This window comes from Dreissena polymorpha, chromosome 13 (assembly GCF_020536995.1).
Source record: "Dreissena polymorpha isolate Duluth1 chromosome 13, UMN_Dpol_1.0, whole genome shotgun sequence".
Taxonomy (NCBI): Eukaryota; Metazoa; Mollusca; class Bivalvia; order Myida; family Dreissenidae; genus Dreissena; species Dreissena polymorpha.
The window spans coordinates 61,313,216-61,329,829 of NC_068367.1; the positions used below are offsets into that span (position 1 = coordinate 61,313,216).

At 34.9% G+C, this 16,614-nt stretch overlaps 1 protein-coding gene across 1 annotated transcript in view; it reads left to right on the plus strand.

The window, feature by feature from the left end:
* Positions 1-16,614, plus strand: part of LOC127855674 (serine/threonine-protein phosphatase 6 regulatory ankyrin repeat subunit A-like) — a 99,007-nt gene that overhangs the window by 12,611 nt on the left and 69,782 nt on the right. Inside the window, exons 7-10 of the mRNA XM_052391429.1 lie at positions 419-505; positions 7,272-7,350; positions 15,453-15,567; positions 16,114-16,266. Of these exons, the coding sequence (XP_052247389.1) occupies positions 419-505; positions 7,272-7,350; positions 15,453-15,567; positions 16,114-16,266 (434 nt within the window). The remainder of the gene's footprint in view (positions 1-418; positions 506-7,271; positions 7,351-15,452; positions 15,568-16,113; positions 16,267-16,614) is intronic.

A 16,614-nucleotide genomic window follows, 5' to 3' on the forward strand; every position in this document is an offset into this window, starting at 1 on the left:
TCAATCACTGTTCTAGTCTATCATGGAGTTCATATTTGTGATGCTAAATTATATATAAAAAATACAATCCCACATTTTATAAATTATTTTATATAAATAAGCCGTGCTCTCTGCAAAAGGGGTTTAATGCATGTGCGTAAAGTGTCATCCCAGTTTATCCTGGGCAGTCAACACAAAGGCTAATTGGGGACGACACTCTCCGCCTAAACTTTATTTTTGCTAAGAAGAGACTCTGTAAACAGAAAATATCATAAAAGCGAAAACTGTCATCCCTGATAAGCCTGTGTGGACTGCACAGGCTAATTTTGGACGACACTTTACGCACATGCATTAAACCCTTGTTTCACAGAACACGGCCCAAATTTAATGTATATGATACTTGTAATGTTTAAATGTATTTCACACTTTTTATCAACAGACTCCACTTCACTACGCAGCAGCATCCACACATGGAGGTATATGTCTAGAAATTCTGGTCACTCAGGGGGCGTCCACCAAGTTACAGGTGAGATTTAAGTTGCTTTGTGTTTTAATGTGTGAATTGTGTTATTTTTTAAGATTATAAATTTTGCAGGATATTAAATTGTATTGTGGGATTTTCTACCCATGTTTTAATTTTTTTCCATTCAATTGGTTGAGTGGGAAACTGTTTTCCTTGGTCAACATGTGTTATGTGTATACAATTTTTAGCTCGGCTGTCATAGCCTCCTTCTACACGCCACACCCATTTTTGGGTCACTAGGTCAAAGGTCAAGGTCACTCTGACCTCTAATATAAAACTTAACTTTGCCTCTATCATCACAGTGCTTCCACCTACAACTTTGAAACTTCATATGTACATGCATCTTGATGACTTCTACACGCCACACCCATTTTGGGTCACTAGGTCAAAGGTCAAGGTCACTGTGTGAAAAAAAAAAAAAAAATTCTGACAAGCTTTGCAGCCGAGCGTGGCACCCGTTATGCGGTGCTCTTGTTTACTCAAGCCTCGACTTGTATTATGTTTTATTGTTTCCAAACACTCTGTTAATATCATGGATCTTTACCCCTTTGAAAAAAATGTTAATTTGCTTAAATTATGTATATGTATATGTTTGAAAAGAAGTATTTTGGAGAACACATTTAAAAGTAATAATAAATGAATAGTTAAGTAAACAATTTATTCCATTGCTGAAAAATAAAAAAACATTTGCAATATACAGGCATAATAGATCAGTAAAAGTAAAATGATCTTTTTAAGTGAAGTTATAATTGTTCTAAACATGTTTCCGGAATGTGACCCCTTAAAGGGATCTTTTCATGGTTTCAGATTCGCACATTTTCGGTTTAGTTATGATATTTGTGAGGGAACAGTATAACTGAACATTTGCCATGGTCTAATATAGCCATTATATGCATCTTTTGACGATTTAAAAACCTAAAAATTATAAAGCAATGCAACGCGAAACGATTGAATAATTTGGAGAGTTCTGTTGTTGTTGTTTAAATTTGTGAAACTACAAAGATTGCTTATATAACGTATAAAATACGCATCTTATGTATGCTTGGCAGTATAGCTCAGTTGGCTTATGCGATTTTACTTAAGGATTCCGGGGGTCACTAGTTCGAGCCCTGCTGCGAGCTATTTTTTTTCCTTTTTTAAATTGAATTTTTGATTTTTTACTGGAGCTTTTGAAATTTAATGTTTACATTTATCAATATAAAGCATTTAATGACACACTTCAAAACATGCCAAAATCTGTGAAAAGGCCCCTTTAATTGTGTCTCGTGTTTTAAGGTACAAAGTAATGATCATGTAAAGTAATAAGTATCTAATGCATGATTATTCAATAATGTTAAGCTGTGAAAGTGGTCCTACAAAACATTCTGATTATTACATGAAAAGACTATGAATATTCTGACGTCAAATCTAAATTTTGAACACCTAAAAATCTTGTACAAAATGTCACAATGACATATACTCTGAAAGTTAATCTGAATTTGAAACATTGAACCCATGCAAATGAATGATCAAATATTCTAAGCATTTTCATTTGTTAATATTCAGAGATGAGACTAAGTATGACAATGATAATTTTTATACTCCCTGCACACAAAGTTTTACCAAGAGTATTTTTAGGTCACTTCTGGTTGGTTAGTTGTGCATGTTGTCTGCTTGAAATGTTACAAATTTGTGTAGCAAACTGCTTCTAAGTTTTTCCGGAGATTGAATTGAAACTTATAATATGATTGCAGTGGTGTAGTGGATATGGTGTCTGCCTAGAGATCGGCATGTCAAGGGTTTGATCCCCAATGTGGGAGCGTTTGTTAGATTTCCCCCATAGACACCACTGGTGTCAGGAAACGGACTCGAGAGCGTTTCAAATAAGCTTTAGGCTTTCTATGCAATTGAGCTAAAATTAATATGTTTGAACTGCACTTACAATATGTCACCACCTGCAAATGTAGATTTTCAAGACACCTTTTTGATGCCTGGTGATCCCCATGTTCCAGTGTTAGCTTTAGATTCACTAATTGTTATGACAGTATATGTAAAGGTGAACTGTTCTTAATAACTTCTACGTGTCTCTTCTGATTTTATTCATACTTGAAATGTGCAATCATCATTGAGGAGAAGATTTGCATGACATCTTTTCCATGCCCAGTGAATAACACATTCCCGAGTTATGTTCCCTTGAACGTTGCCATTTTTATTAATTGTGCATATCATTTTCTGCGTTTGTGGTGCGAACGTCTTCTGCATTTCTCAAGCAGTTGAAGTCAAACTTGACATGTCACTATCATGAAGTGAAGATATGTACAACACCACTTCCATGCTAAGTGATACACATGTTCTTAAGTTATGTGTCCTTGAACTTGGCCATTTTAATGGCAGGAGCATACAATTTTATACGTTTTTCTATCAAACTTCATCTACAGTTCTCAAGTGATTGAATTCAAATTTGAAATATGTCATCATCATGAAGTAATGGTATTCACCTTTTTCATGCCTGCCATTCGCATTTTCCTAGTCATGTGCTCTGAACTGAGCCATTTTTGCAGTAGAGTAATGTTCCCTTGAACACAGCCATTGACATGTTTGCTATTTCTGTGACAAAGCGGTGAACGGGGTATTTTTTATTGATAAAGTTCTAGTTGTTGTGTTTGGATCAAATGAAACATTGTCAGGTTTTAAAGTGTTTTTAATATTTTTTGTTTTGTTATATCTTCTTTTATTTATGTTTAGGCGTGTATCAAAGGTCGCAAGATGAACGATGGTTCAATACATGGGAGTATGTCAACCATCTTTGTATAGTCATGGCTATGGAATGTTATGTGTTGCTCTTCCATATATCAACTGCTCACTTTTTCTTGGACAGTCCTCACATAAGACTTCAGTTCAGCTGACCTTGTCTTGAGGTTCAGATTTCTAGTAATGGTTATGCCCAGAAATAGCAGACCAAATCGAGCCCAGTTAAGGCAACAAATTGACCATTACAACATCTAACTTGTCAGTTATTTTAATATTTTTATTGTTTGTATTTTATTTGAATCTGGGCACTTTTTTTCAAAATATGTGTTACACAATTTGTAATCTTCTTGCATGGCTGCTCAAATATAACCAGACTGTGATTTTTCTACCTAATTGTTTTCCAAATTAGTCACTTCTTGTTCGATTTTTTTTGGGGGGGGGGGAATTGTAAAAAGAAACCTGCTCAGAACATTTGTCCTTCTAACGGCTCTTACAAGTTCACAACCGGGGCATTTTATATATAAAAAAATGGTCATATGGACCTTATAAAAGAAAATACAGGCAACAGTTAAAGCCCAATAGGCTAATTAATCATGAAACTTGAGTCAATGTCTCCCCAATGTTGCCTTTATATTGAACAATTACTATGTTTTTAGCTATGTAGTAAGTTAACAATCATAATGGTATCGTTTAGTGGAAACAAACAAATGCAAAAGTAAAATGAACGAGAATTCCCAACAAATGCCAATCCAGCATTCAAATTTTTCTCGAATTGTTACTCTAATGCCTTTGGGTATTTTATTGTAGACAGGCAACAGCTGGTTTGCTATACATATGAAACTTGTCCCAATTTTAGCTCTCATGCAAGTATTTATGTGGTTACCGCTGATTGTAGACAAACAACGGCTGGTTAGCTATACACATGGCAGCACGACACGGTTGGGCGACCAGGACCCAAACACTAGTGCAAGATGGTGGTACGGGAAAATTTTGGAACGGGAAAACCTGTTTCTAATTATAGCTGTTCATGTTTATTAATAGTAACAAGCTTTTACTAGTGTGAGCAATGAAGTTGCTTAAACATATTTAACACTTAATATCTGCTCTTGTTTCTAATGAACGCTTTTTGTACTTTTTACAGTAACATGCTAGCAACATAATTGAGGTTGCTTTATCATTCAACATTTGATTAACAATGTGTGTAGACAAAAAATATGGATTTTATTGTTTTGGAGCCATGGTTTGCAAAGTAATTGAATAATGTCACTATTTTTTTGACAAAGAATCCTCGTTTGGAACTTAAGGCATGCAGGCTAAACATCAAATAGCATATTAACTGGTGTGATTTAAATGAAAATATTAAAACAATTTTGCTGTAAAAATATATCTAGCAAAAAATGTTGAAGCAACTACACTGTTTGTTTTGTAGGTAATACTCATTTCATTTTTTTTTAAATCTATGCTTGCATAATCCTCTAGGTAAAGCAAAGTTCCATGGGGAAGGACATAAGATACACTACTTCTCAGCTTGAGTACATGTCTTGTTTGACATACTGCTACGTTGACCAAACAATAGAAATCATTGCAGATTTTCTCTGTTCATTTCGATACATTTGGTGGAGTAGTTCATATTCTGATGTGTTTGTTACATGTCATATATTCTGTACGATGTTATCACTGAAGGCAACATTTTTGGGGTATAGCTACTTAAATTACCATATGAATTTCCTTAAATTGCTTTAATTTCCTGAATGCTACTTTGCTTTTATCCTGGACTTGCATTTTATCCATTGAACTTTCATGCATCTGCACCTACCTTTTTGAAAATGCATTTAAATTGCATGTTCTAAAAAAAGTGTACTTTTGTTTGACGAATGTTTTCATTTTAAGCTCATCTATTTTTTGAAAAAAAATTATGAGCTATTGTCATCACCTTGGCGTCGGCGTCGGCGTCCGGTTAAGTTTTGCGTTTAGGTCCATTTTTCTCAGAAAGTATCAATGCTATAGCATTCAAACTTGGTACACTTACTAACTATCATGAGGGGAGTGGGCAGGCAAAGTTAGATAACTCTGGCGTGCATTTTTACAGAATTATGTGCCCTTTTTATTCTTAGAAAATTGAAAATTTTGGTTAAGTTTTGTGTTTAGGTCCATTTTATTCCTTAAGTATCAAAGCTATTGCTTTCACACTTACAACACTACTAACTATCATAAGGGGACTGTGCAGGCAAAGTTATGTAACTCTGACTGGAATTTTGACAGAATTATGTGCCCTTTTTATACTTAGAAAATTGAAAATTTGGTTAAGTTTTGTGTTTAGGTCAACTTTATTCCTACAGTATCAAAGCTATTGCTTTCATACTTGCAACACTTATTAACTATCATAAGGGGACTGTGCAGGCAAAGTTATGTAACTCTGACTGGCATTTGGACGGAATTATGGGCACTTTATACTTAGAAAATTGAAAATTTGGTTAAGTTTTGTGTTTTGGTCAACTTTACCCCTAAAGTATCATAGATATTGCTTTCATAGTTGGAACACTCGCAAACTATCATAAGGGTACAGTAAAAGGACAAGTTGCATAACTCTGGTTTTCATTTTTACGGAATGATGGCCCTTTTTTGACTTAGTAACTTTGAATATATGGTTAAATTTTGTGTTTCGATCCACTATACTTCTAAAGTATCAAGGCTATTGCTTTGAAACTTCAAATACTTTCATGCTATCATGAGGTTACTGTACCTGGCAAGTTGAATTTTACCTTGACCTTTGAATGACCTTGACTCTAAAGGTCAAATTATTAAATTTTGCTAAAATTGCCATAACTTCTTTATTTATGATTAGATTTGATTGATACTTTGACAAAACTACTCTTACCTGACATACCACAATAGACTCCACCCAAACCATCCCCCGTGCCCCCCCCCCCCCCCCCCCTCTGAATCCCCACCCCCCCTAATTTTTTTTTTTTTTTTAAGATCATCTCACAAATGACCACCACACCCTCACACTATACTCCCCACCCCCCCAATGTTTTTTTTTGAAACGGTTAAAAAATACAAATATTTATTGTTATTATTTTATTTTTGAAATACCTTCCAACCATCGCACCCAAGGATCCCTCTCCCCCCCCCCCCCCCCCCCCCCCCCCCCCCCCCCCCCCCGCATTTTTGGAAGATAATGTAATAAATGTCCACACCCCCACACTTTACACCCCTCTTCGTTCCACCCCTCCCTCCTTTGTGATTGAAATTGAGAGTCCCTTCACCTTTAAAAAGAAAATAGATGAGCGGTCTGCTCCCGCAAGGGGGTGCTCTTGTTTTTTGTTCCCTACTCACTTTTTATCTGCTCTAACTGCTTCTCAGATATTTTCTGTAATATTTTTTGAAGTACAGTGTAAGCTTTTTTGTTATTTGCAATAAGTAGTGAGCACATAATTATGTACTTGCATATATATTTCTCTATTAAAAAAATAACGAACATGTAAGAAATAAACATCTCTTAAAAAAGGCCTTATTCCTTTTATGGCTTTTTTTCATCTCTTCATTGGTAGTCATTTCTGGACCTTCAAATAGTCCTGTAATCTTAAGCTAAGGGCTCCTAGTCATCAATAAAGAAACCTTTTTTGGATGCATCTTACTTTTGGGACAATGCTGCGTTATGTTTGAGACTTCTTCTCTCTTTCTAGATATCAAGGTTTGAACACCAAATATCGGATATTCATTCGCATTTCTAGTTTTGTTTCTCTTTCTGCTTATATGTAGAGCTACAACAATGTGTGTACAACAATATATTAAAGTTCTATTGCTTCTATTTTTTTATTTTTTTTTAAATCTTGCTTTGCATGATTAACACTTATACCATCACCATTGTACAACAGTTTGAACTGAAAATAACCACTAATTCTTCTAGATTTTCAGAACAGTCCATGCAGGTTGCATGCTGGAAAAGCATATTCAAAACATACAACCCAAAAGTCTCAGCACCTAACGTATTTGTTAACATGTTATGATGTGAACAATAACTTTTTGCTTTTAGTGCGATGACGGCCGAAACCCATTACACATGACTGCACTGCATGGACGTTTTACTCGTGCCCAAACTTTAATTGAGCATGGTGAGATTACTAACAGTCTAACAGTTGTGTTTCTTGCTGTGTGCAACCAATATCACTACAGTATCATAGTGCGTTAGATCACGTCATTACAACTATTAGATTTAGATAATAAACAACCAATATCACTTCAGTATCTTTGTGGGATGGATCACATAATACAAATGAGCCTTGCTCTTAGAAAACAGGGCTTAATGCATGGGCATAAAGTTTTGTCTTAGATTAGCTGCAGGCTAATCAGGGTTGACACTTTGTGTATACACTTGACTATTGTTAAAAGGAGGCTTTCTTTAAATGAAAAATATTAATCTGCTCCGGCTTATCTGGACATTACTATGCACCTGCATTAAACCCTGTTTTCCCATAGCATTGGCACAAATATTTGATTCAGATAGTGAACAAACAATATCATTACAGTATCTTGGTATCTTTGTGGGATGGATCACATAAAACTTATATTGGGTAGTGATGGTTAACAACCATTATCACCATGTAATGAGATGGATTACATAATACAAATATAAGGAATTGATAGTGAAAATCTGATCACTAAAGTATCTAAGTGGGATGGTTCACATAATACAAATATTGGTATGGATAGTTTAAACCCTTATCACTACAGTATCTTAGTGGGATGGTTCACATAAATTGATAATACAAGTATTGGTATGGATATTGGGATGGTTCACATAATACAAATATTGGCATGGATAGTGGAAGCCCTTATCACTACAGTATCTTAGTGGGATGGTACACTTAAATTGATAATACAATTATTGGTATGGATAGTGGGATGGTTCACATAATACAAATATTGGCATGGATAGTGGAAGCCCTTATCACTACAGTATCTAAGTGGGATGGTTCACATAATAAAATTATTGGTATGGATAGTGGGATGTTTCACATAATACAAATATAGGTATGGATAGTGGGATGGTTCACATAACGCAAATATTGGTATGGATAGTGGAAGCCCTTATTCCTACAGTATTTTAGTGGAATGGTTCACATTATACAAATATTGGTATGGCTAGTGGGATGGGTCACATAATACAATTTATAGGTATGGATATTGGAAGCCCTTATCCCTACAGTATCTTAGTGGGATGGTTCACATAATACAAATAATGGTATGGATAGTGGAAATCCTTATCACTACAGTATCTTAGTGGGTTGATTCACATTATGCAAATATTCATATGGATAGTGGGATGGTTCACATACTACAAATATTGGTATGGATAATGGTATGGTTCACATCATACAAATATTGGTACGGATAGTGGAAACCATTACCACTACAGTATCTTAGTGGGTTGGTTCACATCATACAATATAAGTATGGATAGTGGGATGGTTCACATAATACAAATATTGGTATGGAGATTGGAAGCCTTTATCCCTACAGTATCTTAGTGGGATGGTTCACATAATACAATTATTGGTATGGACAGTGGGATGGTTCACATAATACAAATATTGGCATGGATAGTGGGATGGTTTACATAATACAAAAATTGCTATGGATAGTGGAAGCCCTTATCACAACAGTATCTGAGTGGGATGGTTCACATAATGCAAATATTGGCATTGATAGTGGGATGGGTCACATAATACAAATATAGGTATGGATAGTGGAAGCCCTTATCACTACAGTATCTTAGTGGGATGGTTCACATATAACAAATATTGGTATGGATAGTGGGATGGTTAACATTATACAATTATTGGTATGGATAGGGGGATGGTTCACAATACAATTATTGGTATGGATATTGGAAGCCCTTATCAGTACAGTATACAAATATTGGTATGGATAGTGGGATGGTTCACATAATACAAATATAGGTATGGATAGTTGAATCCCTTATCACTACAGTATCTTAGTGGGATGGTTCACGTAATACAAATATAGGTATGGATAGTTGGATCCCTTATCACTACAGTATCATAGTGGGATCGTTCACCTTATGCAAATTCAAGCATCGACACACTGTAATCACACCCACCTGTTCCAGAAAAGTGCTTGTTACCAAAGCAAGGCTCTGATTGATCTGAAATAAGGGCCATTCTGTGTTTTCTTAGAGCAAAATTGTATTTGCCATTTTGAATGGGCTAGTAAAAATTTACACCCCTAATTCTTGATCAACTGTCATGCAAATGTAATGGGTGTATGTAAACCTTGGATGTATTATTTATAAAAACATGCCCAGCAAAATATTGTGTGGTAATCCTTTGGTTGTTGTACACATTAAATAGCTTTTATTAACAATCTTCACTAACCGTTGTTTGTGAAATGTTGCGACTTGAAACTGAATGTTTTGCCTAGCATACAGTGTATTGTTTACTCTCTAGTGGAGTGGATCACGTGATAACAAATATTGGATATAGATCATGAACAACGTATATCACTACAGTATCTAAGTATATTAGTGGGTTGGATTACGTCAAAACAAATATTGGATATAGATCATGAACAACGTATATCACTACAGTATTTAAGTATATTAGTGGAGTGGATCACGTGATAACAAATATTGGATATAGATCATGAACAACGTATATCACTACAGTATCTAAGTATATTAGTGGGTTGGATTACGTCAAAACAAATATTGGATATAGATCATGAACAACGTATATCACTACAGTATTTAAGTATATTAGTGGGTTGGATTACGTCAAAACAAATATTGGATATAGATCATGAACAACGTATATCACTACAGTATCTAAGTATATTAGTGGGTTGGATTACGTCAAAACAAATATTTGATATAGATCATGAACAACGTATATCACTACAGTATTTAAGTATATTAGTGGGTTGGATTACGTCAAAACAAATATTGGATATAGATCATGAACCACCAATATCACAACAGTATCTAAGTATATTAGTGGGTTGGATCACGTCACAACACATATTGGATATAGATCATGAACCACCAATATCACTACAGTATCTTAGTATATTAGCAGGGTTTTTTTTGGCCCGATTTTATAGCCGAAATTCGGCTATGTTCCCAATTGCAAAAAGTATACTTTTTTCCCAAAATGTGGCAAAAAATTCCCCAATTTTTTTTTTTTTTTTTTAGAAAGAAGTCTAATGGGTATTTTATCTCAATTTCAATTCAATTACATCTAACAAAGTATAATATGATTTTGTTCTTTTAATTTGGATTATTATAAAGAGTTATATCAAATTTAGTATTTCCCTAATCAGTGGACTTTTCATGTGGAAAAAAAGGCTAATGAATTTATTTTTCCAATTTCATGAAAATGCCGATAAAATTCCCAATTCCAAAGCCATGGGCTATCTTCCCAAAAAGTGGATCACATCAAAACAAATATGGGATATTGATCATGAACAACGTATATCACTACAGTATTTTAGTATATTAGTGGGAGGGATCACGTCAAAACGAATATTGGATATAGATCATGAACAAGCAATATCACTACAGTATCTTAGTGGGGTGGATTACGTGAAAACAAATATTGGATATAGATCATGAACAACCAATATCACTACAGTATCTTAATGCGGTGGATCACGTGATAACAAATATTGGATAAAGATCATGAAAAACCAATATCACTGCAGTATCTTAGTATATAAGTGGAATGGATCACATTTGCTCTTGGAAAATAGGGCATAATGCATGTGCATAAAGTTTTGTCTCAAATTAGCTTGTGCAGTCCATGCAGGCTAATCAGGGACGACACTTCGTGTATACACTTGACTATTATTAAAAAGAGACTTTCTTTAAATGAAAAATATCATATTGCACAGGCTAATCTGGGACGATACTATGCACATGCATTTAGCCCCTTTTTACCATATCCTTGGAACAGATATTTGATACAGATAGTGAACAAACAAAAACATTTCAGTATCTTTGTATCTTTGTGGGATGGATCACATAAAACAAATATTGGATAGTGATGGTTAACAACCATTATTATTATTTAAGTGGGATGGTTCACATTATACAAATATTGCGATGGATTGTGAAAGCCCTTATCACTACATAATCTTTAATATATATAGTGGGATGGTTCACATAAAACAAATATTGGTATGTTAGTGAAAATGTTTATCACTATGTTATCTTATATAGTGGAACGGTTCACATAAAACAAATATTGGTATGGATAGTGGAAACCCTTATAAAATTAAAGGCACTGGCGATTGGGAACAGCACCAAGGATCGTTGGGGGTGGTAGATATGGAGATTGGGAAAGGTCAGGTGCTCAAATTGGGAAGCCTCCGGTAGGCTTTGGGAAAGGTACCGTTCCCTGGTACTAGTTAAAGAAGGAAAAAAATGCAGATAGTGGAAACCCTTATCACTACAATATCTTAGTTTGATGGTTCACATAGTACAAATAACGGTATGGATAGTGAAAACCCAAATTTTGGTATGGATAGTGAAATCTCTTATCACTACAGTATCTTAGTGTGATGGTTAACATAATACAATTATTGGTATGGATAACTGAATCCCTTATGACTACAGCATCCTAGTGGGATAGTTCACATAATACAATTATTGGTATGGATAGTGGAAACTCTTATCACTGCAGTATCTTAGTGGGGTGGTTCACATACAAATATTGGTATGGATAGTGAAAACACAAATATTGGTATGGATACTGGAAACCCTTATTACTACAGTATCTTAGTGTAATGGTTAACATCATAACAATTATTGGTATGGTAAGTGGAAACCCTTATCACTACAGTATCTTAGTGGGGTGGTTCACATAATACAATTATTGGTATGGATAGTGGAAACCCTTATCACTACAGTATCTTAGTGGGATGGTTCACATAATACTAATATTGGTATGGATAGTGGAAACTCTTATCACTACAGTATCTTAGTGGGATATTTCACATAATACAAATATTGGTATGGATAGTGGAAACCCTTATCACTACAGAATCTTAGTGGGATGGTTCACATAATACTAATGTTGGTATGGATATTGGAAACCCTTAACACAACAGTATCTTAGTGGGATATTTCACATAATACAAATATTGGTATGGATAGTGGAAACTCTTATCACTACAGTATCTTAGTGGGATGGTTCACATTATACAAATATTGGTATGGATAACTGAATCCCTTATGACTACAGCATCCTAGTGGGATAGTTCACATAATACAATTATTGGTATGGATAGTGGAAACTCTTATCACTACAGTATCTTAGTGGGATGGTTCACATAATACAAATATTGGTATGGATAACTGAATCCCTTATGCCTACAGCATCCTAGTGGGATAGTTCACATAATACAAATATTGGTATGGATAGTGGAAACCCTTATCACTACAGTATCTTAGTGGGATGGTTCACATAATACAAATATTGGTATGGATAGTGGAAACCCTTATCACTACAGTATCATAATTAGGGGGGTTTGAACCAGGGACCTTCAGATTCATAGACAAGCATAATACCGCTAGTCCACTGTTAGTATTAGAAACAGTACGATCAGTGCACTAAATAGCATCAAGCATAGACACATTCTATCCAGATCGCGTCGCATTAGATAAAATCAAGGCTCTGATTGATCAGAAAAAGGGTTTGCTAGATCAGGTTTGATAATGGCAAAATTGTAGTTGTCATTTTGAGTGGGCCAGTGGAAATTTACACCCCTAATTCTTGATCAGCTGTCATGCAAATGTTATGGGTGTCTGTAAACCTTGGATGTATTATTTATAAAAAACATACCCAGAAAGATAGTGTGTGGTGATAATTTGGTTGTTTTACACATTAAATAGCTTTTATTAACAATCTTCACTAACCGTTGTTTGTGAAATGTTGCCATTTGAAACTGAATGTTGCGCCTAGCATACAGTGTATTGTTCACTCTCGATCAACTGTATTCAGTGCATTGATACATGTATATACCTTAATACCATGATCATGCCATCATAAACAAAATAACAGTCATGTTATTCACTTTGCTGTATATTTTGTGTAATATCACAACATGTACAGTATAACGAAGGCATTCTATTTATTAACAAGACATCATAATGGCATCTGATGTTCATGTTTTTCACTCATATGTTTTTTTCTCTTATGGCATATAGTAGTCAAGGTGGGGGGTGGGGTTAGCTTCTGTCTATCCAGATTTTGTTTCTGCTCTGTTTCTTATTAACGCCTTAGAGGATTTTAATTCTTTTGTGGAATATTCTCTATCAACAGGTGATGTGTGACTTAAATTCATATGCTCTTTATGTTAATGTTTAAATTATTTAATAACCATATATTTACTCTTTTTTAAATACAACAAGTGACTAAAAGCTCAACCTTAAGGCATGAACAATAAATAGCCAAAAACTCTGAAATTCCTTACTTTATCGATTCTAGTAATGCTAGGGTCCATAATGGCCTGAATATCTTTTCAGTAAGCATGTTTCTTGGCAATTGTTTGCATAGGCATGTATGGTACAATACAGGGAATAAACTAATATATAATGCAAGCTGTATTAACAGAATGTTGTAACAGTATAATTATGTTTTTATTGCAAAAGAGTTAGTTGTAAAAAAGCGCTTTAATAAAAGAAAAATTTATCCAGTTTTAGAATAACAAATTTACTTATAATAGTTTTCGTTCATTTTATTTAAATAAGACAATGTCTTTACCCTATATGTATCTGACTTTCAGTTTACTTTGAAAATGTGCTATGATAGCCTGTGTTGAAATTTTACAATTCAGTTAAACATGGTTAACTGATTATTGCTGTATATTCCTTCAGTCATGTTTCATTAGTCCCCTACCGGTTTTACCGGAGGGGACTTATGGTTTGCACTCTGTGTGTCCGTCAGTCAGTCAGTCAGTCAATCAGTCAGTCAGTCTGTCAGTCTGTCACACTTTTCTGGATCCTGCGATAACTTTGAAAATTCTTAATATTTTTTCATGAAACTTGAAACATGGATAGATGGCAATAAGGACATTATGCACGTCATTTCATTTTGTTCCTACGTCAAAAATTCTGGTTGCTATGGCAACAAATAAAATAAATATTATTCTGACAATGGTGGAGCTGGTAGGGGACTTATATTGCTTGACAATAGTCTTGTTTTCTTCATGTAAAGTCTATGAAATAAAGGGAAGCAATTTTGATAGACAATAGATATGATATCAGTTTCTGAGGTTTGGTTTATACCACATTCAATACTGAAAGTAAAAAAAGAACAAATTTGATTATACAAAGTTGCATATCTCTTTACTCATTAACAATTTGTTGTCTTGTGCTTCACTAGCAAAGTGTTACAATGGCCTGTATATCCTTTAAAACAAAAGAAAACTGGGCTAAGTGCATGTGTGGAAAGTGCATTTCCTTGTTAGCCCATGCATTTTGCACGGGCTAATCAGGGATGACACTTTCCGCTTTTATGGTATTTTTGTTTAAAATAATTCTCTTCTAAGGGACAATCCAGTTTGAGTGGAAAGTGTCATTATTTCCTGATTAGCTTGTGCACACTACAAACTGCACTGGCTTATCTGGGACAACACTTAACCCTTTCAGTGTTGGAACCGAAATTTGAAGGCCTTTGCAAACAGTTTGGATCCAGATGAGACGCCACAGAACGTGGCGTCTCATCAGGATCCAAACTGTTTGCTTTTCTGATAGTGGTCTTTGAAAAAAAGTGAAGAAAACGATGATTTTAGAAATTCAGCAGACAACATTTTAGCAGACGACAAATATCCCAGCATGCAAAGGGTTAACCCACATGCATTCAGCCCAGTTTTACTAGAACGAGGCTCATAATTATAATTACATAATCAAGAAACTATTTACCTCATTAGTTTGAAGTTAGTTTCACATGTTTCTCTCTTCTTCTGTTTTACATGATATATAGGCAATTGTAACACTTAGATAGCGAAACAACATATAAAAAATGTTGATAACTGGAGAGATATGTAACTTTTTGTAAACAATGTCACCATTTTTGATGAAAGTTACTCTTGTTTTACTATAATGATTGAATGTGGTGTTAAGGGCACAAAGTTCATATTTTCATTTAGATGGTCAAGTTGTTTGTACTGATCCTGTTTCTGTTCTGTCCACCAGGGTCCGAGGTAGACAGCTGTGATAAAACTGGTAACACGCCACTACACATTGCTGCGCGTTACGGGCACGAGCTTCTCATCAACACACTCCTGGAGAACGGAGCTGATCCCACCAGGTGAGCATTGCAGTCTCAGACAAACTGGCTGAAAATGCTGGTCATAAGGACAGGATTTTTTTATTTATTTCCAATTCCTTCAATAAAAGTGAATATATTGTCTGTTGTCCGGACTGATATTTTCGGAAAACATGTCAGTCCAAATGTAATATTGTCAGTCAGAGCAGCAAGATAGGCAAATTTGCCAAGACTGGTATCGTATGCTTATGAAGACAGCAAAATTAAATCAGAACTTTATGAGAATATAATAGTATTTTTTTCTTGAACAGAGATACATCATTTAATGCATATAAATTAGCTAAAAAATATTTGTTATTTAAACTAATGTTGGATCCCACCAGATGCTATATCATATCCTTATATTGATAAGGAACTTAAATCAGGGCTTATATTCACAAAAAATCTTAGTTGTTAGTCTAGAAATAAATAATATTTTTCAAGCCAAAGTGTCGTGTCGCATGCTGAAATGTTTAATGTAAGAAGTAAATAAACAAGTGTGTTTGTGCACTATGATAGTTACTATTTGTTTTGGTCACTGTATTCCAGGCGCGGTGTATACGGTATGATGGCCGTTCATGTTGCCTCCTTGTATGGACACATTGACTGCGTCCGCAAACTTCTGTCTGTGATGCCTCAACTGGATCTCAATGTACCTGATGATTGTGGTCGCACGTGTCTACATGCGGCCGCTTGTAGCGGGTAAGGAGAAGACAGTTTTGTATCTGTGTCATACACACATTTCAGAACTTTAGGAGTGAAAGTCTTTCAATACTTTCCATGAAACTTTGCTCTTTTGATCATTGTGTCAATGTCCATAAGGAAGTAGTCCTGAATATAAGCAGTGGCTTTATTGTCAAATATTGGGCCGCAAGTCAGCCTTATTCCTATTCTTGAGAAAGTATGTATTTTCGCCTGCTTTTATTCTCAATTTCATTGTATTTGCCAGCAAAAAAAACAACAGGGGACTAAATGTCCTTATTTACATTAAAACAATGGATTTTTCACAGTCCAAAGGGCACCAGCCCCATTCCCACAACAGTGAAAACT